The following is a 26,042-nucleotide window of genomic DNA, read 5'->3' as shown; positions in this document are numbered from 1 at the left end:
TTAAGTGGAGGTTGATTTTCAAGGCTAGTTAGAGAGTCTCCTTTTGCAGGCGGTTGGAGAAATCTGTTGTAATCATATTCTGTTTTTAAAAAATAGCCCTTGGAATACTTGGTGATATGGCAGGAAGGAGCCTGATCTCTGTTTTTAGAAGGAACAGTTAATGGTAGATGGGATGGACACCCTGCAAAAGGGTATTATTTTCTGTTCATTCTCTCTGGGAGATGGCGACGATTAGCTGGAGGTAGGACCTCTGATTGTGAGACGACATGGAGCTTTGCGCCACGATTAAAAGCATTATCATCAAGCAGTGGATGATAACGAAGGGCACATTAATAGTCGCAATGGTAGGCCGCTTGGAAGAGCCTGGAATAAAAAGCAGGCTAATGTGCCCTCTGATAAAACTCCTATTTTATGCAATGTTTCTCTAATCAGCTTAGTATTAAAGTTCTTTTACACTGGTTTTCTTCACCAGCTCTAAATTGTGAATAGCCTAATTTCGAGGAAAAATTAGTATATTTCACATCCTGTGTTTTAATAAAATATATGCATTTTATAATTGTGGGTGTATCTTGATGCTTCTCTGCTGTCCTTGTCTAAAGTCAGTACTGCACCCAGGCCTCTGCTCCCGCTTAGCTCTCTGGGGAGGGTTGGTGCCTGGAAGAGTCCGTTTTGCGTTGTCTGTCTCATCCCATAAGACAGTCGTAGAGCCCTGTAAAAATAAAACAGATGCACATCTGCCCACGGTGGCTTAAGTGTGTTATTATTACCTGAAGACAATAAATGACCCCTTAAATTCCCCTCCCAGCCCTAGAGTCCATGCAGCCGTCAGTTATTCCACAAGTTAAATGGAAGCCTTAATACCCAATTTTCAATGAAACTCAATACAGTTTCCAGAATGTCTCTCCAGGGAGATTTCATCTTGTCAGTGTTTGTCTTTCAGAGACCCTCTGTGACTCCAGCTTCCCTCCATCCTGATCTCCCTCCCCAGCCAAATACTGTCCCCCTGCCCCCATATTCTGGGTTGCAAATAAAGAGCAAATGATGAATCGAGAATTATCTGGAGATACTCTTTCCTTGGTGAGATGTTTAAATCCTCCCCCTCACGGTATTGAATCTGGAGAATAAATTATGCACAGCTGAAAGGCGGAGAAGTTTCTGGTTCAGGGGACACTTAGCAGTTACTCCCAACGGATGCCCAGTTCATTATCAGGGACAGCCACAGGGATTTCACATCAGCCTTTTGTGAGGAGGGAGCCAGGAAGCAGACACTCAGGCAGAATCTATTTCTGTTGTTACAAAGCTTTGCAGAGGAAAACTCTAACATTTAAGTGAATGTCTGCCATTGGGACCCAATCTCTTCATCCCCCCCCTCAGGTTGATGAACAGCTTTTGGAGTTCCTTCCTTTGTCTCCATATTTAATCAGTGGGTATAAATATGCACTTCTTTTCTTCAGTGTATATTTACAGGTTACTTTAGAAAGATGCCACTTGTAAGAGAAGGAAATAATTCATTTTTAGATCAGTGATTGTCTTGATCTCTTTTAAACTCTTATCATAATACTTGTGGGTACATAGAAGTGTTTGCAAAATGGCTATTTCTGTTAGGATGACCCCCCCCCAAATTCTTTCTGAGTAAAAAGCCACATTTACGAGTGTGTTTGAAATAATGCACCTCCCTTTACCTAGTATGTAGGAACAGGCCAACCTTGACAATGCTAAAAAATGTGAACCAAAGGACAGCCCTGTGGGAAGGGAATTAAAGGTGAGGCCTTGACCTAGACCAAGTGTAGGTCCAGTGATTGGTAAAGAAAGTGTTCTTGTGACTCACAGGTACTTCTCCACCTTGACATATATGGAGACTTCAGAGCCGTTTTGGTCAGCAGGACATGGCTTCCTATGAAGCATTGATACCTTTAGACGTTACTTAAGAAACCACTCAGATTATAGATTATTAATGGACTTCAGAAATCCTTATGTACCCAAGCTCAAAGATGTGTTTCCCAGGTGAAAGAAAAATGCCATTATTCTTCATACCTCTTTTCCAGTCTGTTCTTTGTTTTGTAACTGGGTAGAGGGTGGATTGCATGTGTAGGTCTTAGGCTGGTGGAGGTGGATTACTTCCCCCAGTGAAAATACAGATTGTTATGAGAGAGAGAGAAGAAAGATGGTCACAGACATGAGTCCAGTTGTCAGCGCAAAATTGTGTGAACAGAGTATATTACCATGGGGGGGGGGTGAATTTACAGAACATTTTATATTGAACATGAAATTTCCAGTTGTGTATAGACTCCTTTAGGGAATGAAATAAAGAAAGTAACTTAAGTCAGGGTGTGTGGGGTGGGGCAGGGGAGCGGTGGGGGGGTGGCTTTTAAAGGTTCAGCTTCAAAATGCGTTTGGGGTAAATCAAAGCCAGAGCCTACTTACAGAGCAGCAGACAGAAGTCAACCACTTACGGAAGGCAGTTCTTCTGCAGATGGTCGTGTCTAAACTTGGGAATTCTGGCAAACTCAGACGATAGTTGTGAAAAAAAAAAATCAAAATCAAAATAGGTTCCATATGCCTCATTCCCAAAATTAATTTCTCAAGCCCCTCTCCTTACAGCCACACACCCAAAACAGCATCAGAGCCAGGATCCTGAGACACCTGGTTTATTGTGAGCCCTGCTGAAAAAACACTGCGTTTTCCTCCAAATGGAGTGATCAGTCACGTTTCCCCCTAAATGTACACAGTGTGGCTGTGGTCTATTGGTAAGGGTGGGGCGGAGAGATGAAATGAATTACATAAGAAATAATTCCAGTTGAAGGGCACATATAATGCTAGCTATGACATTTTACGTGTTTGCTACATTTTGAAGAGACACTCCTCTGGAATAATTAATAAACCTTGCCCAGTTTGTTCTTGGACACAACTGTGGACTATTTTGTAACTGGTTTAGGGGCCCATGACTAGTAAGGTGGTAGAATCCATGTTTTGGTTTCCACGGTTCGGGCCTTGCCAAGTCTTTATCCAGGCTCTCTTCAGTAGGCGAGCTCAAGTCTCAGTCCATAAAATTCCTTTTGTTTCAGTAGCAGAAATGTAATTTCTCATTTCTATGGCTGAGCGACTGCTGCAAGGCATAAACTTGCCGTACGTTTCCTGCCCACAACCCCAAGTGCTGAATACAAGATTGAAATGGGGCAAAATCAACACACTGGCCCTCAGCCTGAGGCTGGCCTTGTTCTGAAGTCGCATGTGTCAGTGGTCACTATCCACAGACAAGCCAGAAATACGACTTCACCTGCTCGAGGTATGAAGGGATTTTCATTTTTCTGTGTTTTTGTTTCTCTCACTTGTAAAAATAAAATATATATACATATATATATATATATATAGTGCCAGCTTCCCAGAAAGGCATTTGGACATTCACAGAAATTGTGTAAACTATATGGTGATTATTGGTTTACTTTCAAGGAGAAGCAATGGATGCAAATTCATTTCGTAAAATTTATTTTATTGAAGTATAGTTGATTTACAATGTTGTGTCAATTTCTGCTGTGCAAATTCATTTTAAAATAAAATTTCAATGCCATTTTCAAAATATGTGACCCAGAGACTGACATGCCAGAAAATTGTCCCTTACCTACTGCTCTCAGTGCTTTGGTACTTACCAGGTTTTAAACACATAGTGACCTGGTTAAAGTTCCGACTGAAAGCCACAAATAAGAGGACGGTGCTTTGACTTCCTTTTTTACAAGGATGACAACGAGAGAAATGCTTGTTCTAAAGAACAGATGTCAGGTCATCGAAGAATAAAGTTATTTCTGTGGAAAAGGCATGCTGAAGATCCAAACAGAATAAACCATGCACAGTGCATTGGCTCCTTATTCTGTAGCATTCGGTATTACCTTACCTTTCGTAGCCACTTACTTTACTTGCCTGAGTCTCTGGAAATTACTCAGTACATTTTTTAAAAATTAATATTTCGAATTGTTTTAATTCATACCTTCAAAAGGACTAGGAATCCACATTTGTCAGGGAAGAATACAGTTCCTGACTGGCTCCCCTCAAGGGATTTTTTCAAGAATCAAAACGGAAGCATGGAATCACTTTAACTCTAAAATGATAGAAAATTTCCTTTTGTTATCCACACAACACTTCTGAAGAATAAGCAGGGACCAGTACTTTCACCTTTATATTGTAATAAAGGTTGACATCCAGGAAATTATAAGGAAATCTTCAGATTCTAGTGGATATCTACAGAAGAGCTAAGACTGTTAAACTCCACCAACCCTGAGTTTAACATTTGGAAAAATATAAATTTTCTTCTACAAACTGTTGACTCAACTTGAATCATTTACGCTTGAAGGTATTGAAGTTGCACCTGTAGAAAGAAAAAGTTTTCTTTTTTCTGAAGGAATTAGGGGGAGAAAAAAGTGGATGGGCAGAGCAGGAATAGAATTCTTTTTCTATGTTAGCTGCCCCCTGACTTACTAGAGGTTGGGAAGAGCACTTCCCTCTCCGCAGAGAGTGAATCGGGACTCAGCTCTCCCTCCTAAAATCCGAAGGTGCCACACATTTGGATGAGGAACTAATAAAGGGAATGAGAGATAACCACAAAGTGAAATGAATTTAGAAGTATCTTGGTAAAATTTGGAGCAAGATAGATGATAAGAATATTCTAATCAGCATGGATGGTATATAGAAATTAACTGTATTGAGTCCATTGCTGTTAATTTGAAGTAGGTATGGAAATCTATTTAATGTGTTGTTAATGTTTTATTTTAGAAAATGTAAGGAAATATTCCTAACCTTGACTGATTCACCCTTACTCTGTCCTCTATCCTAGTTTTCCCACAGGTCCCTTAACAATGGTTGTTTTTACTGCAGGGTTTCTAGGGATTGCAGTCGTGTCAGATGGAGATGAGGATGTGGTAGAGGTTAGAGTGGTGAGTCTAGTAACTAATTAACTGGAGCATTAATAAAGCAAATATCAGGTGCTATTCCACCGTTTACCTGGTCATCTTAATGAGCTCCTTGAAGGCAGATAATGTTTTACTTGCTGTTGTGAGCCGAATGTCTTGATATGAAAGGATTGTTGTCCTTTGGTGAACGTTGTCAATAAAGGTGCAGAAAAGAGTGTGATTCATCGACAGAACCTGCAGCAAATGACTTGCTTCCTTGTTCTTATGGATTTTTTAAAAGCTATCATAACTCCTCTACCTGCCCTTTGGTTGTACATTTCTTTCTATTTAACCACAGAACATCTTTACTCACTTATATATGGATTATCTTTCTAAAACACAGATCTGATTGTGTCTGTCCCACTTTGCATTTAGTTTTGTTTTTAAGTCATCTGGAGCAAAAATTTCATCCCAACTTGGCTTAATGCCATCTGGCACAGTTCTGGGCCTTGGTGCCTCATCCTCCATCAGTACATCGCCTGGTAAAGCAAAAGCCTCTCACTACTGCCTATAGGCAAAGCCATTAGAAAAGTACGTGAACTGCCAAAAGTTATGCCAGTATGTGAAAATTATACCAGACTGTCCAAAACACTTAAAATTTTGAATTTTTTTCTGAGGTTTTATGTCATATACATAGTTGATTTTAAAAATTGACTAGTAACTAAAAGCAAATGGTTTTGTTTACTAAGTGATAGACTAAAGAAAACAGTGGAAGTTATTAACCAAAAAATGAAAAACCTTTTAATAATGTTATGGAAAAGCAGTTACCGTAGTCACATTATCTGGGATGTCAGTGACATGAGTTTTTTTAGATCTTCAGGGCAAGAGAATCTAGAGACAAGGGTGCTTCTGGGGATGAGTGGATATTTATTTTTATACCTATCAATAAATAATAAAATCTTTACTTAACACTTTAAGTAAAAAGCAGATTTTTGTTGCTTTAGGATTAATAAGAATTCCAAACACAGCTGTTTCATAAATGTATAGAGTTTTGTGTAAAACGCGTAAGACTAGATTTTTCTGTCCTATGTAGTCGTGCTTAAAAATATTATCTCTAAATACCATTTGTGACCAAAGGAATAAGGAACCCTTGGAGAAATGACTGGTTTTAGGTCTAAGGCAGCAAAAGTACAAGTCAAGCCTGAAGCATTTTGTCATACCAGAAAGCAGGGAAGTTAGCAAAGACTACTGGGATCTTCTCAAAAGAACCTAGAAACCAGTTTGAATAAAGGCATAAACTGCATTGGATTGAAACGTATCAAATGTGTTTAAATCCGTGAGTTCATAATTACACTTAAAAAATAAAAACCTCATTGGTGGTGTTTGGAGAATATTAGGAACTTACCTCATTGTTTTGAAAATCTGTAAATAAAAGGAAAGAATCGGGCATCTATCTTGCCTTTCCTATATGCTCAGTATCTCAAAGGGCAAATTTCTCTTTGTAGAATTATTCTAGCTAATAAATCAAGAATGAATAGAAGAAAAGAGAGAGGATTCGAATAAACAAAATAAGAAATGAAAGAGGAGAAATAACAACCAATACTGCAGAAATACAAAAAATCATAAGAGAATAGTATGAACAATTAAATGCCACCAGATTGGACAACCTAGAAGAAATGGACAAGTTTCTAGAAACATACAGCTCAGCCAAACTGAATCAAGAAGAAGTAGATAATTTGAACAGACCGATCGCTAGAAGTTAAATAGAATCTGTAATTTAAAAAACTCCCTGAAAACACAAGTCCAGGACCAGATGTCTTCACTGGGGAATTCTACCAAACATGCAAAAAAGAACTTATACTGATCCTTCACAGATTCTTCCAAAAGACTGAAGAAGAGGGAACACTCCCTAAGTCATTCTATGAAACCACCATCACCCTGACACCAAAACCAGACAAAGACACTACCAAAAAAGAAAATTACAGGCCAATATCTTTGATGAATGTAGATGTGGAAATCCTCAACAATATATTAGCAAACTGGATCCAACAACACATAAAAAGGATCATACACCATGATCAAGTTGGATTCATCCTAGGGTCATGAGGATGGTTCAACATGTGCAAATCAATTAGTGTGATACACCACATCAACAAAAGAAAAGACAAAAACCACATGATCATTTCAATAGATGCAGGGAAAATATTTGATGAAATTCAACATCCATTCATGATAAAAACTCTCACCTAAATGGGTATAGAGGGAACGTATTTCAACATAATAGAAGCTATTTATGACAAACCCACAGCCAACATGATACTCAACAGTGAAAAGCTGAAAACCTTTCCACTAAATTCTGGAACAAGACAAGGATGCCCACTCTCACCACTTCTATTCAACATAGTATTGGAAGGCCTAGCCACAGCAGTTGGACAAGAAAATGAAATAAAAGTCCAAATTGCAAGGGAAGTGATACAATTGTCATTATATGCAGATGACATGAAACTCTATAGAAAACCCTAAAGACTCCACACAAAAACTGTTAGAACTGATAAACAAATTCAGCAAGGTATCATGATACAAGATTTATATACAGAAATCTGTTGTGCTTTTTTACACTAATAATGAAGTATCAGAAAGAGAAAGAAAAAAAAAATCCCTTTTAAAATTGCATCAAAAATAAAAAGACTTAGGAATAAAACTGACCAAGGAGGTTAGAGACTTACAGGCTAAGAGCTATAAAACATTGATAAAGGAAATTGAAGATCATTCAAAGAAATGGAAAGGTAGCTCATGCTCTTGGATTGGAAGGATTAATATTGTTAAAATGGCCCTACTACCCAAAGCAATCTACAGGTTTAATGCCATCCCTATCAAATTACCCATGACATTTTTCACACAACTAGAACAAGTAATCCTAAAACTTATATGGAACCACAAAAGACCCAGAATTGCCAAAGCAATCCTGAGGAAAAAGAACAAAGCTGGAGGCATAACCCTCATGGATTTCAGACAATACTACAAAGCTACAGTAATCAAAACAGTGTGGTATTGGCACAAAAACAGACATATGGATCAATGAAACAGAATAGAGAGCCCAGAAATAAACCCACATACCTACGGTTAACTAGTGTTCGACAAAGGAGGCAAGAATATAAAATGGAGAAAAGACAGTCTCTTCAGCAAGTGGTGTTAGGAAAGCTGAACAGCCACATGTAAATCAGTGAAGTTAGAACACTCTCTTACACCATACACAAAAATAAACTCAGACTTTCCTGGTGGCACAGTGGTTAAGAATCTGCCTGCCAATGCAGGGGACATGGGTTCAAGCCCTGGTCCAGGAAGATCCCACATGCCACAGAGCAACTAAGCCCGTGCGCCACCACTACTGAGCCTGTGCTCTAGAGCCTGCAAGCCACAACTACTGAGCCCACGTGCCACAACTACTGAAGCCCACACACCTAGAGCCTGTACTTCGCAACAAGAGAAGCCACTGCGATGAGAAGCCCGTGCACCACAACGAAGAGTAGGCCCCCCGCTCACCACAATTAGAAAAAGCCCACACACAGCAACAAAGACCCAACGCAGCCTAAAATAAATAAATAAATTTATAAAAAATAAATAAACCCAAGATGGCTTAAAGACTTAAATATAAGATGTGACACTATAAAGCTCTTAGAAGAGAACATAGGCAAAACATTCTCTGACATAAATCGTAGCAATACCTTCTTAGATCAGTCTCCTAAGGTCATAGAAGTAAAAGCAAAAATAAACAAATGGGACCTGATCAAACTTATAAGCTTTTGCACAGCAAAGGGAACCATAAACAAAACGAAAATACCATGGGAGAAAAGATTTGCAAACAATGCAACTGACAAGGGCTTAATTTCCTAAATATACAAACAGCTCATGTAGCTCAGTATCAAAAAACAAACAACCCAATACAAAATGGGCAGAAGATCTAAATAGACATTTCTCCAAAGAAGACATATAGATGGCCAATAGGCACATGAAAAGATGTTCAACATCGTTCATTATTAGAGAAATGCAAGTCAAAACTACAATTAGGTACCACCTCACACTGGTCAGAATGGCCATCAACAAGAAGTCTACAAATAATAAATGCTAGACAGGGTGTAGGGAAAAGGGAACCCTCCTACCCTGTTGGTGGGAATGTGAATTGGTGCAGCCACTATGGAGAACAATATGGAGGGTCCTTAAAAAACTAAAAATAAAGTTACCATATGATCCAGCAATACCACTCCTGGGCATATATCCAGGAAAGAGGAAAACTCTAATTCGAAAAGATCCATGGACCCCATTGTTCATAGCAGCACTACTTATAATAGCCAAGACATGGAAGCAACCTAAGTGTCCATCAACAGGTGTGTGTGTGTGTATGTGTGTGTGTATAAAATGAAATATTACTCAGCCATAAAAAATGAAATAATGCCATTTGCAGCAACATGGATGGATCTAGAGATTATCACACTAAGTGGAGTAAGTCTGACAGAGAAAGACAAATATCACATGATGTCACTTACATGTGGAATCTAAAAAAAAAAAATGCAACTGAACTTATTTACAAAACAGAAACAGACTCACAGACATGGAAAACAAACTCATGGTTACCAAAGGGAAAAGGGGCAGGGGGCAGGGGGAGGGATAAATTAGGAGTTTGGGATTAACATGTACACACTAGTAAGTATAAAATAGATAAACGACAGGGACCTACTGTAGAGCACAGGGAAATATATTCAATAACTTGAAATAACCTATAATGGAAAAGAATCTGAAAAGAATACATAGGGATATATATGTATGTATGTATGACTGAATCACTTTGATGTATACAACATTATAAATCAACTATACTTCAATTTAAGAAAAAAGAATGAATAATAGACTATCACTTTGAAGTCTCTAAAGAGTTGTTGGACCTAGGCAGATACCATCAATGGCTAACTATATCACTTAAGGAGTCAGTCAGACAGTATGTGTTTCCTGATGGAAGTTGAAACACTGCATGAAATAGTCTTGTCCCCTCTCCTCCATTAGAACTTGAATCAGAGCAAGCTTCTAGGTCAAATTACCAGTTTCTGGGAATACAAGGGACAGAGGAATATGTTAAAAGACACCAATGGGATGCAGCGAGAAAAATCTAGATTGTGGAAATTCTACAAGACAAACAACCCATTCCTTCAACAACAGTTTTTTTAAATGCAAGGGAAATATTAGAAATGGAGAAGAAACCTATAGATAAAAGAAAGTACATATCAAAGAGTCACAATGTATGAATCTTATTTGAATTCAGATTCAAACAAAGTGAAACAATTATAATGCATATTTGATGATATTAAGAAATTTTATTTTTAGGTGTGATAATGCTGTTGTTTTGTTTTCTTTTTAATGTCCTTATCTTTTAGAGACACATACAAAAATACTTAGAGGTGAGATCATATAATGCTTGGCATTTACTTCAAAGTAATCTGGCTTGGGAGATGGAGGGTGGGAGGATGGGAGTGTTGATGGGAATATAAATGAAACAAGATTGGCCAAGTATAGATAATTGTTGAAACCAAGAAGTGAACACAACTGATTTGTTATTCTGTTCTCTCTCCTTTCGCATATATCAGAAAACTTTCAAAATAAAAGTGTATATATATATATATATATATATACACACATTTTATAAAAAATTACGTGGTATAATTGTACAAAATTAGTAAAATTGCAAAATTTCAACCAGGTTTAAATATTAAAAAGAATTTGTTACCACTGTACACCTATTAGAATGGCCAAAATCCAAAATACCGACAATACCAAATTTTGGTGAGGATATGAAGCAATAGGAACGTTCCTTTATTTATTTATTTTATTTTTTGGCTGTGTTGGGTCCCCGCTACTGCGTGTGGGCCCCCTCCAGCTGCGACGAGTGGGGGCCACCCTTTGCCGCTGGTGCGCAGGCCTCCCACCGTGGTGGTCTCCCCTGCTGCAGAGCACGGGCTCCAGGCGCGCGGGCCCAGCAGTCGTGGCTCACGGGCTTCAGAGTGCAGGCACACGGGCCTAGTTGCTCTGTGGCATGCGGGATCCCCCCCAGACCAGGAATCGAACCTGTGTCCTGTGCACCGGCGGGCGGATTCTCAACCACTGCGCCACCAGGGAAGTCCCAGAACTTTCTTTTTTTTTTAATGTTCATAATAACTTTATTTATAATAGCCCCAAACTGTAAACAACCCAAATGTCCATCAACAGGTAAATGAATAAGCAAACTCAATATATGCATACAATGGAGCACTACTCAGCAATGAAAAGGTGTGAACTACTGATACACAGTGCAGCATGGATCTCACAGTTTTATGAAAGAAGCCATACAAATGTATATACTATATGATTCTATTTATAGAAAATTCTAGAAAATGCAAACTAGTCTATAGTAACTTCATTGCTGTTGGGAATGCAAAATGGTGCAGCGACTTTGCAAGACAGTTTGGTAATTTCTTATAAAATTGAATATACTCTTACCATTGCAACCCATTAGTCATGCTGTTTGGTATTTACCCAAATGAATGAAAACTTATAAAAACCTGCACGTGGATATTTATAGCAGCTTTATTCATAATTGCCAAAACTTGATGGCAACCAAGATGTCTTTCAGTAGGTGAGTGGTACATTGAGACAGTGCAGTATTATTCAGCGCTAAAAAGAAGTGAGCTCTCAAGCCATGAAAAGGCATGGAGGCACTTTAAATGGGCATTACTGAAAGAAGCCAGTCTATGGTTCCAACTATGTGACATTCTGGAAAAGGTAAAACTATGGAGACATTAAAAGAAATCAGTGTTTTCCAGGAATGGTGGGAGGGAGGGATGAATCAGCAGAACACAGAGGATTTTTAGGGCACTGAAGCTATTCTGTATGGTACTACAGTGGTGGATACATGGCACTGTACATTTGTCACAGCCTGCACAATGTATAACACCAAGAGTGAACCTAATGTAAACTATGGGACCTGAGGGATAATGTATCATTGTAGGTTCACCAATTTTAACATGTACCAGCCAGTTGGGGAGATTGGAGGGGGGCAGTGGAGGACAGGGGGGTATGTGGGAAAACTCTGTACATTCCACTCAATTTTGCAGTGAACCTAAAGCTGCTCTAAAAAATAAAGTTTATTAATTAAGAAAAGGAAACCAATTACACCAAACTCTAGCTATCAAAGCATTTTAAGCAAAACAAACCTTTTCTGTTACCTTTTCTATGGCCAATGTGTGCTCCTCCTGCGAAAAGTTGGGGGAAATAGTAAGTGTCATGAAATGGTCAGAAGGAGTATATTAACAATCATAGCTGAAAGGAAGACTTGTGCAGTCAGGCAAGACTTCCAGATTATCCAAATACTTTTTGTATATATATTTTTTCAAGGCTTTATCCAAAGCTTTTAGAGACTGATAGAGACTATCAGGTGAGGACTTTTCTTTTTCTTTTTTTTTTTTTAATAAATTAATTTATTTATTTTTGGCTGTGTTTGGTCTTCGTTGCTGCACGCAGGCTTTCTCTAGTTGTGGCGAGTGGGGGCTACTCTTCATTGCGGTGCGCGGGCTTCTCATTGTGATGGCTTCTCTTGTTGCGGAGCATGGGCTCTAGGCACGCGGGCTTCTGTAGTTGTGGCATGTGGGCCCAGTAGTTGTGGCTCTCGGGCTCTAAAGCACAGATTCAGTAGTTGTGGCGCACGGGCTTAGCTGCTCCGCGGCATGTGGGATCTTCCCGGACCAGGGCTAGAACCCATGTCCCCCGCATTGGCAGGTGGATTCTTAACCACTGTGCCACCAGGGAAGTCCCAAGGATTTTTTTCTAATGGAGTGTTTTTGTAACCTGTTTCTAAAGTGAATTTCCTTTTCTCTAAAGCTGATAAAAAATATTCCCAACTCACTTTCTTTTTTTTCTTTTTTTTTTTTTTTTTTTTTTTGCCTGGGCCGCGCGTCTCATGGGATCTTAGTTCCTCATCCAGGGATAGAACCCAGGCCCTTGGCAGTCAGAGCATGGAGTCCTAACCACAGGACCACCAGGGAATTCCCCAACTTACCTTCTAAGTGACTCACTAAATTACATGAGAGATTAGGAATCTCAGAACCTGAAGAACATTGGAGTCAAGCTGAGGGAGACAAAAAATGATACTGCACGAACAATATATGAGATTTAACCATATAATAGCAAACACATAGAAGAGAGACAAAGGGAAGAGAAAGGGCTTAGCCAGAGCAGGACTTTTACAAGCCTTAGAGTTCTGTCAGGGATCCAGAGCTTGAATGGATGTCTGTCATCTTTCTGAGTTAATTTTTTTCCTTGTAGGTAAATAAACTGTTTGTTTTTTCTAGCTGGGGAATGGCAGTCAACGTGTATTCTACCTCGATAACCCAGGAGACTATGAGCCGACATGACATCATTGCCTGGGTTAATGACATAGTATCTCTAAACTACACAAAAGTGGAACAGCTTTGTTCAGGTAAGAGATCCTTTTACATAAACATTTACTCACTGTCGTGTGGAATGTGATTTTATGAACCACAGATGATGTATTTTGGATAGGAAAAAATATATGTATCCGTATTAATATATAATTAAAGGGGGAAAGCCCAGATATAATTGAAGAACATATGGGGAAAATGATGACCACCTAAGAGCATCGAGCCTCCACGACACATGTTATGAATGGTCTCGCTTAAGCTCTGTAACTGGTCTCCCAGCCTCTTCTCCATCACCCCCTGTCAGCCACCACATGTCTCCTCCTAATATGCAGATTGGGTCCTGCAACACCTCTCCTTAAAAACCTTCCAGGCTCCACATTGTCCTTCCTACAGGATAAAATCCACTCCTTGATGTGGCTGATAAGGTCCTTTCTGTTCTGGCTGCAACCCATCTCCTTGGTGTCATCATCCTCCACATCTCTCTCGCCTGTGCCTCAGTCCCACAAAATACTCTGTTCCCTAAAGACTCCTTCCCTTTTGCGTCCCACAGCTTTTTTTCAGGCTCCCTTTGCCCTTCTTTTCATTTGCAGTAAAATCTCATTCACACTTTAAAATCCAACTCGGTTGTCACCCGCCCCCCGAAGGGTTCCCCAGATCTCCCAGGCTCCACAGTGTTCATGGAGCACTGTGCCCACCCTTGCAGAATAATGCATGCCACACTGTGTTGGAAGGTCCAGCTCTTACTCCCCTGAAGGTACCCAGAGCGCTTGAGGACAGGACTGTGTTTCATCCTTTGTCATGTGTCTGCGGTGGCACCCTGCCTGCCTGCTATAACGTAGGTCTGCAGGGAATGCGTATTGAGCTAAACTTGTTTTAAAAAAAAAAAATTTGACTTTAATGATAAAGTAGGGGCTTGTTAAAGAACATGTCACTAGTAAAGTAATTCATTCTTAGGTTAGAGTATTTATCAAAGAAATAGTCTTCCTTTGGGAACAGGAAGTATTTTCTTCTTGTGAACTAACAGGTAAGAGATTTCCTCTCTGCCTCTGGCTCTGACCGGAAATGGTGTTACTAGAAAATATTACTGAAATGTATTCATGTGAAATCCCACGAGACATGATAGGTACAAAATAGTCATCAGGTAGAGCTGGTGCAGTGGTGTTGGGGCAGCAGAAGGGCGTTCTGCTGGCTTTCTCAGTGGGTCATGTGTAGAAGGATTTCATGCGGTGCCATCAGAATTTGGAATGCCCGCACTAGTCACTCTCAGATGTGCCCGAATCCAACCCCCCAGTGAATACACTCTCCATTCTCCACATCTAGACTGGATTAGAATCGACTAGCAGACAAACTTCCCATCTACTGACACCTCTTCTCCCATCACCATTTTCTCATGAGCAAGAAGGTGAGGGTGGCCAGAACCTAGGCATTGCCTCACCCACCCTTTCTGCGCCCAGGCCTCTAAGATCAATACTGTGATTTGTGAGGTCAATAATGGATGCTAACCGGCCAGTTCTTTGCCCTGCAGTACGAGCTAGAGAAAAGCTGACTTAGAATATGATGACACCCCAGATATGTGTTGTTGGCCTCTCGAAATGACTTCTAAAAGTTACTGACAGAAACAGCCCCTGTTGCACGCTCCTCAACTGAAAATCTCCACTCAGTGAAGTTTTCTGGTGCCATTCTTGCTGTGTGTTCTGGAGCTCTCTAATTTTTTTTTTTTTTTTTTTTTTTTTTTTTGTGGTACGCGGGCCTCTCACTGTTGTGGCCTCTCCCGTTACGGAGCACAGGCTCCGGACGCGCAGGCTCAGTGGCCATGGCTCACGGGCCCAGCCGCTCCGTGGCATGTGGGATCTTCCCGGACCGGGGCAGGAACCCGTGTCCCCTGCATCGGCAGGTGGACGGACTCTCAACCACTGCGCCACCAGGGGAGCCCTAATATTTTATTTTTAATTTGCTGGAGGAAAAGCAACCCAGAGTGTTTTCTGTTATTGGCCATCCCTTTTCTGTTAATAGCGAGTACCACTTTATATTGTACTTGTGGGTCCGTTTCTCCATAGGGCCTGACACATACTCTTCTGTCAGAAATGGTCATATTGGGATGAATGAAAATCAGTTGGAAACTGCTGTGGGGCAAAGACAAAACTGTGTATCTTTCCCGTAAAGTGGCTGTATGTACCTGTGGATAAGGGTCATGGGGTTGGTTATCAAAGAAAAAGAGACACAGGAAGGAAGGAGATAAGAAAGAGTCACAGAGAAAATTGCCAGTCATTGGTCTAAAGTGTTGAAGGAGCCCATGAGGAGCTTCCTATGTAATGCACTTGGGGAGTTTTTGCTGACAAATGAAATGAGAAGCAAATTCGAATTTTTAGATACAGTAGTAATAAATGCTGGAGTGTATGTGTGCATATATATGTGTGTGTATGTACCTCTTATTTATATAAATATGTAAAATTTCTTTGCATATCTTTCAAATTTCACATAAGCCAAATTCAACAAAAATTTTGGTAGCATCTGTGAAGAGTTCTTGTACAGTTTCCTTAAAGAAAGCATTGGTGTGCATTTTATAGTCGTATGTAGCTATGTTGCTCTCTGGCGTGGCTTGATGAAACCTGTAGAAACCATTTTGATCATGAGAATAGATAATTTCCGTTAGGATAACTCACTAGTTACCTAAGGTTACAAGGTTGATGGTTCAGAAGAATATTTAAATATATATTTATTTAAATTATATTTGAAGTTTTCTTTCTTTATTGAAATACGTTTTTTTGTTTTTTGGGTATTTTTTTTGTTTTTCTGTGGGTTTTTTTGGCTCAAAAACATGTCAGTGTCCACAGTAGAGAGACATGTCTTTTATTTTCGGCAGTAGTTTCATCAGAGTGTGAACTGCAGACCGTGTGCATTTATAATCTTCTGAGAAGCTGCTTAAGAATGCAGGTTCTTGGACTTCCCTGGTGGCGCAGTGGTTGAGAGTCCGCCTGCTGATGCAGGGGACACGGGTTCGTGCCCCGGTCCGGGAAGATCCCACATGCTGCGGAGCGGCTGGGCCCGTGAGCCATGGCCGCTGAGCCTGCGCGTCCAGAGCCTGTGCTCCGCAGTGGGAGAGGCCACAACAGTGAGAGGTCCACGTACCGCAAAAAAAAAAAAAAAGAATGCAGGTTCTTGGGTTCGTTCACCTTCTAAATCAGTGTCTCTGGATGTGTGAAGCCTAAAGTGTGCATTCTAACACGCATCCCAAGTACTTCTGTGCTGCAGCCAAGAGCTTGCAGTGCATCTCAGAGAAACTCCAAACCACTAAAAGTAAAGTTAAAACATCCAAAATTTATCTGGCACAATTTCCTCATTCATAATTTAGTCTGTGACTTTTCCCTTGCCTTCAGCAATTGCATTTAGCAGGAAGTGCTATCTTTTTATTTATTTATGAATTTATTTATTTATACCCTTCTTTGTTCTAGAAGACATTGAAGGCAGCTAGGACAATGCTATTAGGATAAGAACAAAACCAAATATTGGTGACCTAAATGATTTATCCTCAGCATACTTAATGAGTAGTCAGTCAGATTTCTTGGAAAGTATCTTTTCCTTTCAGTTTCATTTTAATTTCTTTAGTTTACTCTGTGTGATATTATTTTAGCAGTGTGTTGTGGAAAAACATACACAAAATACCTTCACGTATTTAACTGATTTTTTTTCTTGTTCAATAAAATTGTTCCTTACTCTTTTTCCTAAATGTTTATGTTCCAATCCTAGCAGTCCCCCTTTGGCATTTTTCCTCCATTTGCATTATTTCCTATTTCTTTTTTTAAAATTTCCATCTAAGAGATTGCCCTCCAGCTAATATTAAAACTAACATCAGCTTCCTTTAGCTCATAAAGAACTGAAATACTGCTTCACGTGTGTGTGCCCTTTTCTGCAGAAATTTCTGCCTTTATATAACATCTCATTTGTTTCCATCTAAGCATTTTAAAAGCTTTTTAAAGGAGAGATGGTATGAGGTTTAACACTTAGAAACACGTTGCCGTAAGTTGCAAAAGAATGAAACTGACTCACTCTTTTCTCCTCTTAATTTTATCCCAAGGATGTAACCTTATGAAATTGTCTTTGGACATGAAATCTGGGTCATACAGTCATATGCATATTTAGTTCGCATTCATTTCTTGTGAACAGCAACCTTTATGTTTCAGGTGAAAAGCTGGACTGTATAAATGAACAGGCTGTCAATGGGTATGAATACTGCCTATAATAATATGACAGTATACGGCTCATCTACATTTGATTTGAAAATGAATATTTGTGGATTTCCCACGTTGGGATGGGGGATTGAACCACATGAAATACCAGATTTGTTTGGCTTAAAAATATAGTATGTGTTTAGTTCAATTGCCTAATAAAATGTTTAGGGCTTTTTGTGGGGTGACACATTTTGGTTTTACTTTAGTACCGGCTCAAACCAGTTTACCAGATATTTTATAAGGGATTCAAGAGAGAGAATGGACATATAGTTAAGAGAAAAAATGAAAATTTTTAAATAAAAAATTTTTCTCAAAGAGAGAGAGAATGGACAATATGGTTATAAATCCACTTTAGTGACTCGAGGTACCATATTGGAGATGATAGGAAAGGTAGTGAGCTAGCTGGAGCAGAAGAGTGAAAAGAAATGAGGCAGGGAGTTGGTTGGGAGTAGAAGGAATGTACCTTTCCTTTGCCTCTTCACCCCCCATCCTCTGCTCTAACATACAAATTTCCTTGGAAACTTTTTTCTGACATCCATTTTTCTGTGTCCCAGTCCTCTCCCCTCAACTGGGATGCAGGCAGCAGAGCCATTGGTCCACTGCTGGGTCGCTGCCAGAGCTTGGCCAGTGGGCACCTGACGAGCGACTCTCCCATGCATGGGAGAGAGAGGCTAGAGAGGCAGCCTGCCCTTCTCTCTGTGCCACCTTCCTTTCCTCCTCCCCGCTCTGTCCACAGCACAAGCAAACCACTGATGCTCAGATTCCAGTACTGTCACTAGGCTAGTTATAACAGCTCAGTGATTTTCATTTTAGTATTTGAATAAAATTTGGTTTGGATGAAACCATTTTTTTATAATGGAAATTTTTAGATCTTTTCTTGACTAGCATTTAAAAAAAAGACAGACGGACTTCCCTGGTGATCCAGTGGGTAAGACTCTGTGCTCCCAATGTTGGGGGCCCGGCTTCGATCCCTGGTCAGGGGACTAGATCCCGCATGCGTGCTGCAACTAAGAGTCTGCATGCCACAATTAAGACCTGGCACAGCCAAAATAAATTAGATAAATAAATAATTTTTTAAAAAAGAAAAATCAGGATTCGATTCAGCTTCATTTTGTGCTTCTCCACATTGTTTCAAGCTTTGTCTTGGATCAAGTTTTTGGTGTTTTCTTCTTCCAGGAAAGTTCCTGAATACAGCTGGTCACATCATAGTCAAAAATGACAATTCTCAGTCCTTCATGGCTCCCAGAAGGGGCTAGGCTTTACAGTAACACTGCAAGATTCAGAGGTGTGGTTGTCAGCCGTGCCTGGGACCTGTAGGACAGGTGCTCTGAGCCCAGCAGAGCGTGCTTTGTGACGTTTTTGGCTGCCATCTGTGCCTGTGAAATAGGTTGATCTCACCCTAGTATGGGGTCCCCATGCCGTCTTCCTCCTGTCCACAGAGACCTCTGTCAGGAGGACAGGTTAGTGATGAAATCAGCTCAGAGTCTAAATTTAGTAGACCTTCTCAAGAGAGTTGGCTCTCTTGAACTAAAACCAAGTAAGGATATTTCGTCGATGTCTGGTAGCTCCAGAGCTTACTTAGCTTTATAAAATCATAGACTGTTATTTGCTTTCAGAAAGTTAAGTCATCTTGGATTGTGTTACTGTTGTTACAGATGTAATTGTATTATAGTGGAATATTATTCATATTTGCGATGTACTATGTAGAGAGGTGGGGTTTTAGGGGTTTTGCTGACAGGTTTTCTCTGATTTTATTTTGCTGAAGTTAATTTTAAAATGCGTTTGCTTGGTCTCAGCAAACCAACTAATTGGCGAGCTGGGCGGGGGGGGGGTTGGGCAAAAAGTGAGCTGGAAAAAGGTGGGGAGGGAAGTCCAGCATTGGGTTCAGTTGTTGCAGTGGATAATACACTCCTGTGTCTCCACTAATGTACCTATCGAAAGGGAGTTTATTTTTTGAGCAGAATATGGGATACAGTAGTATATTTTTCCTTCTAAACATGTTTGTTTATAGATATTTGCTACTTTGTTACCAAAAGTAAACATAAATTGGTGTTTCTGTTGTGGTTTACTGTATTTTGTAATGCTAAATACCATAGTGGGAAAAAATGTATGCATTCACCTCCATTTATCCAACTGCCCCTATAAATTTTGTTTTTTTACATAGATGATATATGCATTGATACACACACACACACACACACACACACACACACACGTATATGTATTGATGCTGAAAGCAGTCAGCCATCTCTTCATCTGTCTCATTACTGTATTAAGTTCTGACAATCAATTTACTTTTATTTACACATGTTTGGAGCCCTTCTTTGGCCTAGGCCCCGGGGATCTGGATTAATAAGATGGGGTCGTGGTCCTCTAAGAGTTCAGTACGGCAGGGCAGTGTCCTGCAGAAAACTAGAAAGCACACTGTGGCCAGTGCTGATTTGGAAGAGCTTTGAGCTTACAAAGGAGAGGTGGAGAACACAGCGAGTCTGTGGAGAAACACCTTCCTTCAGATTCTTTGGGAGTTGGTGGGTGCTGCCTTAGAATGGCTGAAGAATGGCCAAAGTTTGTGAAACACCTCAGAAATCCTCCTCTTGAGTCACATGGAGTAACCAGGACGCAGGATAATGTGTGTTTTATTAGGTCCAGCCCTTAAATACGTGAAGTATGTTGTTTCTCTAAGAGAAATGTAGAGTTTTTCCGGATGATATCATATGAGTATGTGAAAATTGTTTTTACTCGATTTCTTTGAAGAAACTGTGCGTACATCTGGGATTTTCTCGGAAACCATAGAATTGCTCGGTTCTTTGGAAGAAGTGCAACAAATATTTTCAGTTCCGTAAAGCCAGTCCTCAGTAATACAGTAACTGGACAGGCCTCTAACTGAATAGGTGTCGGGCAACTCCGTTAGTATTTTCCAGAGGGACAGACCTACAGATGTGTCGTTTCTTTTCTTACCCATTTCTACTGGAATCCCTCCTAAGTAGAGATGAACGCCATAAACTAGGGGAAGGAAAACAGGGAAAACAGATCACCTGGAATGAAGACTGGCAGTTTATGTACTAACAAAAAATCAAGGAACATGTAATCACTGTGAGCTTAATATTGTGTCTTAACAGGAACAAAGCAAACTGGTGACATGTTATTAGAAATTTTAATGATTGCCTTTGAGAATTCTCAATAAAGTCACAAAATTTAATAATTGCAGGAATTTATACAAGGCAGTACCCTTAATTAAATCCTAGACTTTCATCTTTTACTGTTTTCCCTTATCTGGGAGAATTCCCAGACGACATAGATGACTCCTGTCTTCAGGGTTCTTACGTATATCACTAATTCGCAAAATCTTTATCATGCAGTCTCCCCTTGGGTTCAGGTTCTTTTTCTTCTAATCTACTATAGTAAGACTCTGCCAGGTTTCACCTGCTCCAAAACCATGAATGGGTCCGTGGTTGTGAGTCTGGAAGTGAGAATTGTTGTCCTGGGGGCAGGTCATCAGAAGAAGTGTAGGGTGTGTCCAGGTGATGAAGATGATACTGATGAGAGTATAGGGCTTAGATCAAGGAATGAATCTCCAAATCCCCAACATTGACTCCGTTAGTGTTATGCCTGGAGCCCTGACTCAACGGCCCCAGAAATATTGGTGAAGGGTGTGGGAATCATAGGGCTGGAGCCCAGGGACACGTTGGGTTTTGTGATTCATAATTCTAATTTCAGAAACCTTTAGAGCTCCTTCTCGTCTGACTTTGTCTTTGCTTTATGATAAGATGCTTAGCATATGATGATACATTTATTTTGAAATCATTCACCAAGATCTTTAAAAACAAGTATCTTAAGGAAAAAGAAAGGTATGTGCCAACACATTGTAAGTTATTTTGATTTTCCTAAAGGTGTTATTACTTTATGTGATGGATATATTCTTTAGGAAACATTATTTTGTATTTATATTGCTATTTTTTTTCTTTCCCTTTTCTCCCCTTCAGTTTAAATCATCTAAAGACTTTAACAGGAAGAGTAGAAAATTGGTGGAAAATAGTCATTTCCTTTTATAAATGAATTTGTGATTACTTAAGCACCTCATATGTTTATCTGGGGAAAAGACTTAAGGACTGGAGAAGCCCTCAAATGTTTTTCAGTAGATAAACTGGAGGATCTTAGGAATGTGTTCATCCCCTTTCTTTGCTAGCAGGAGAGGCCAAGGACCTCATTTTGTTCTTTGGTTCTTTGCCCTTTGAATCTCAAACATGCATTTTGGAGATTCATATTTCATAGCTGAAACAATCCCATTCCATCCTCTTCATTTTTATAGCTCCAATTATTTTAACCAGCCACATAATACATGGTTTTGTACATTAGGGGCAAAATGATGTCATAGGACCTCAACTTTTATGTATCGTCCTTTAGCATTTTTATTGTGCTTTTATATTTATTATTTATTTTAATTCTTATAACAACTGTGTGCAGAAGAAGAATAGGACTTTTTTATTCCTATTTTATATAAGAGGATAAAAGCCCAGAGAAGCCAAGTGTTCACGGCTGATGCTAGCTGGGGCCTCCCTGGATCACAGCCTTACGCTCTCCTTGTTCGTCGTGTGTACAGCCGCTGTAGATGTGGAAGAGGGGTGTGTGCGTGTGCACGTTTTTGATTTTTTTCCATATCCACTTATCAGGAGCCCACTGAACATCTCTAGGAACAGAGGAGTTAGAAGTCCACATCCCCACCCTTTAAATTACTAATTGAGGTAATGAGACACATCTGGTAGTTCGGCTGATGGCACACTGTGACCTAGTATCATCATCGAGAACTTTCTTACCAAAGGTAGCCGAGATGCTAGTAGAAACATACATTTGCTCCCGCTCTTATCAAGTTCTACGTGCTGAGAGTGGGTGGGGGAAGAGGCTCCCCTTCTCTCCGTCTGTTCTTCTTGCTTCCTCTCCTGCTCTAAACTCTCTTGCCCTCCAAGCAAGATGAGGGGGCTCTGAAAGTTTGTCACCTGCAGCGATTCGGTTCTCTCAGGATAATCCCTGGTCCGTGGAACAGTAACCAAAATAATGGCTCCTTGGAGACACATGTGCACATTTGAAGCCCAAGAATGTGGCCCTTTCCTCACGCTGAACCCAGGCTTATTTTAATAAGCTTGGACCTTAGAGGACAATTAACATCCTCATTTCTTCAATATTTATGCTACTGAGAAAAAAGAACATCTTCTAGGATAACGTTGTTGTCAGCTTGGTCCCCCAAAGGATTTACGACTCAAGGAATCAGTTTCCCACATATTTCATCCTGTTCAGTGAACCTGGTTTGCTGTAGCTGTGCGGAGCACCTCTGTCAGTACTTCTCCAACTCCTTTCATGTGAAAAGTTGATGTTTTCTCAGTCTTGTACAAAGGGACATGCTGGTGCAACATTTAAGAATAGTCATCTGTCTCCCATCCAGTTCTGTCCCCTTATTACCGTATCTGTTTGCCATAGAGGAAACTCTAGAGCTGCCAGTGGTTTATAGTTATAGTGGACACTGTGCCAGCCCAGTAGAGAGATGAATTGTACCCCATCCCCGGTCTTAAAGAGTTACCCAGCAGTCAGCTAAGAGAGATCGCTAATTAAAATGCAAGTCCAACTTACTGCTGGGCTTCTGTAGCTATTATAGTGAAACAGTTAATTCTGCACTGGGAACAGAAAAACTCCACAGAGGAGGTGATGTTTGGGCTAAACTTAACAAAGAGAAATTTCTGTTCAAATGTAAAAGGTGGCAAAACGACATTTTAGGCAGAAAACGTTTGATCAAGGCAGAGAGAAGGTGCAGCATTTTATGCACGTACATGCACTCATGAGACTCTGAAACCTAAGTTAGGCTTCAAGGCAGCAGGAGAGGGGGCAGTGAAGTGGCAGGTAATAAATGCCGTAGTATTCGAAGAAAGGGGAAATGATGTCAGCCTAAAAAAGCTTCTTGGGTCTTTGGCCAAACAGCCGTGCAGATTTAGTGGATGGTCAATAAATATCTATGAAATGGAGTTTAATTGAAATGCTCTCCTAACTAGGTTTTTCATACAGATAAGATTCAGGCTGAGAAGAGAAAGTTGGGGATTTCAAGTAAAGGTACTATTCAGATATTTTTTTGATGTTCTAACATATCGCTTTATGTATTCCTAAAGTCAGCAGATATTTATTGAGTGCCTACAGTGTGTCAGAAGGCGGGCTAGGATCTGGGGATACAGCTAGGTACGAAAAGCAATACAGACTATACTGAGTTAGGACCCATTCCTTTACTACCAAAGTTCTCCTTTGACACATTTGTATCCAGAGCATTCAAGATCCTTTTTCTCAGCTTTCCCCAGTGCAAAGCAAAGGTGGAGCAAGGTCCCTGAACAAAAAGTCCTGGTCCTCCAGCCTGTCTCACCATCAGATGGCCTTACAACACGAATGGGCAGTCTGTGCTCTGAATATCTGAAGCAGTAGTAGGCCGTCCAGTGTCTACACAACTGAGATGATGAAGCCAGGCATCTTCGAGTTCTACTGTTCTTCAAAAGGAAATATTTCTTCTAACCTGTTTTTTCCCAAATTGTGTTTTAAATTTACAGTTTATCAGCCATGTAAACACTATTAAAAAAGGAGTGTCAGAAGTCACTGTCAAATGTTCGGGCCTGTTAGAATTACATACCTGGAAACAGAAGAATTGCTTCGCACCTCTTAAAATAACCATCACTCCGCAGATTGGATTTTTTTCCACCCTGTAACCATTCCATAATTCAGGCCGATTGCAGGTCACCTCTCTTTATTTGTCCCCTCCCTTGCAAGTTTGTTCTTACCCAAGTATCAACACTCACAAGCTCTTATGACCAAATTATTTGACAATAAGAAGCATGTAAATGTGAAACTCACGACAGCACAATTTCCTGCAGTTTCTCTTTGACATCCTCCATAAGGAGGATCATTTCTCCACTATGATTTCTTTTAGATTACATTTGTATGACAATTCATGGTGTATGGCAACTTTAAAATTACACATAATTGTGTTTAAATTCAGTGTTTTAAAAAAACTCCTTTCCTGCCATTTTTGTTCTTTCTTTTTTAACTAAAGTTAAATTCCAGTCTCTCTGTTTATTCTGTGATCATGTGGTTGAATCTCAGAAGTAAATACTTATACAGTCCTCATACTAATTTGGGTTCCTCCTAATACTAGAATTGTGCTTAGAAAAGCAAAGTGTTCTGGGGTTAACCAGCAAAATATACAGAAAGCAGTTTCTTATAGAAAAATACTGTCTTAGGTATCACAGTCTGCGTGAATGTTACGTGGTAGTTCCTCTGTAATTGCTGGGGTACCACCTTTGGTACCACCCCTGGCCTTCTGGGCTTTCTGTGGCCTCTAGGCCTCTTCTCAGGGAGCTGTGGGGAAGAGTGCCTACCTCTGGAAGATAGGGGATGGTATTGGTATTGGTACTGGTATTGGTGAGAGCCAGTAGACTGGATGTGACGGGGAGTGGCAGTAGAGAAGAAACCCTCACCTGCAAGCCTTGGAAAGCAGGTGAAATGGCTTTGATCTGGGAAGAACCCTGCAGCTCTCAGTCCCAGGGACAGTGACTTTAGCCATTCAAAAGGCAACCTGAGTGAGTGGTCCATAGTGTAGAAATGGACTGCGGGTTTATGCTGGTCAGTTCACACCACTGCATCTTCCACTATACTAAAAGCCTCTTCATCAGCTATGATACCCAGAGTTCACATAGTGGCCTGCATATAGAACTGTTGATAGAATGATATGAGCAATGATTCAGTAGAAATTCCCTGAAAAACTGGGAAAAGTTTATAACCTTTAGGGATTTTTTAAAAAACTTTATTGAAGTATAGTTGACTTACAGTGTTCTGTTAATTTCTGCTGTACAATGAAGTGATCAGTTATATATATTCTTTTTCATATTCTTTTCCATTATGGTTTATCACAGGATGTCGAATATAGTTCCCTGTGCTATACAGTAGGACCTTGTTTATCCATCCTATATATAATAGTCTGCCTCTGCTAATCCCAAACTCCCAATCCTTCCCTCCCCCTTGGCAGCCACAAGTCTGTTCTCTATGTCTGTGAGTCTGTTTCTGTTTCATAAATAAGTTCATTTGTGTCATATTTTAGATTCCACATATAAGTGATATCATATGATATTTATCTTTGTGACTTACTTCCCTTAGTATGATAATCTCTAGGTCCATCCATGTTACTGCAAATGGCATTATTTCATTCTTTTTTTATGGCTGAGTAATATTCCAGTGTGTGTATATGTGTGTGTGTGTGTACGTACACAACATTTTCTTTATCCATTCACCTGTAGATGGACAGCTTTAGTTTACTAATCTGTAATCTCATTTGTCCCTAAAATAGATACGTTCTTACAATTGGAGCTTTAAAATGGCACAATTTAGGACTCTTCTCTAAAGGTACTTGTGCCGAGAAATAAGCATTGGTTCCCCACTACCTACCAAAT

The 26,042-nt window shown here is 40.0% G+C and overlaps 1 protein-coding gene across 2 annotated transcripts in view; it reads left to right on the top strand.

The window, feature by feature from the left end:
- MAPRE2 (microtubule associated protein RP/EB family member 2) overlaps positions 1-26,042 on the top strand; it is a 100,379-nt gene that overhangs the window by 16,865 nt on the left and 57,472 nt on the right. Inside the window, exon 2 of one of the 2 annotated variants that reach the window (XM_065889668.1) lies at positions 13,253-13,380. The exons of the other annotated variant lie outside the window; for it this stretch is intronic. Within the exon in view, the coding sequence (XP_065745740.1) occupies positions 13,253-13,380 (128 nt within the window). The remainder of the gene's footprint in view (positions 1-13,252; positions 13,381-26,042) is intronic. 2 annotated transcript variants of the gene reach the window in all.

Source organism: Phocoena phocoena, chromosome 13 (assembly GCF_963924675.1).
Source record: "Phocoena phocoena chromosome 13, mPhoPho1.1, whole genome shotgun sequence".
Lineage (NCBI taxonomy): Eukaryota > Metazoa > Chordata > Mammalia > Artiodactyla > Phocoenidae > Phocoena > Phocoena phocoena.
Note: the sequence above shows the minus strand (reverse complement) of the source record. Positions and strands in the feature narration are given on the sequence as shown.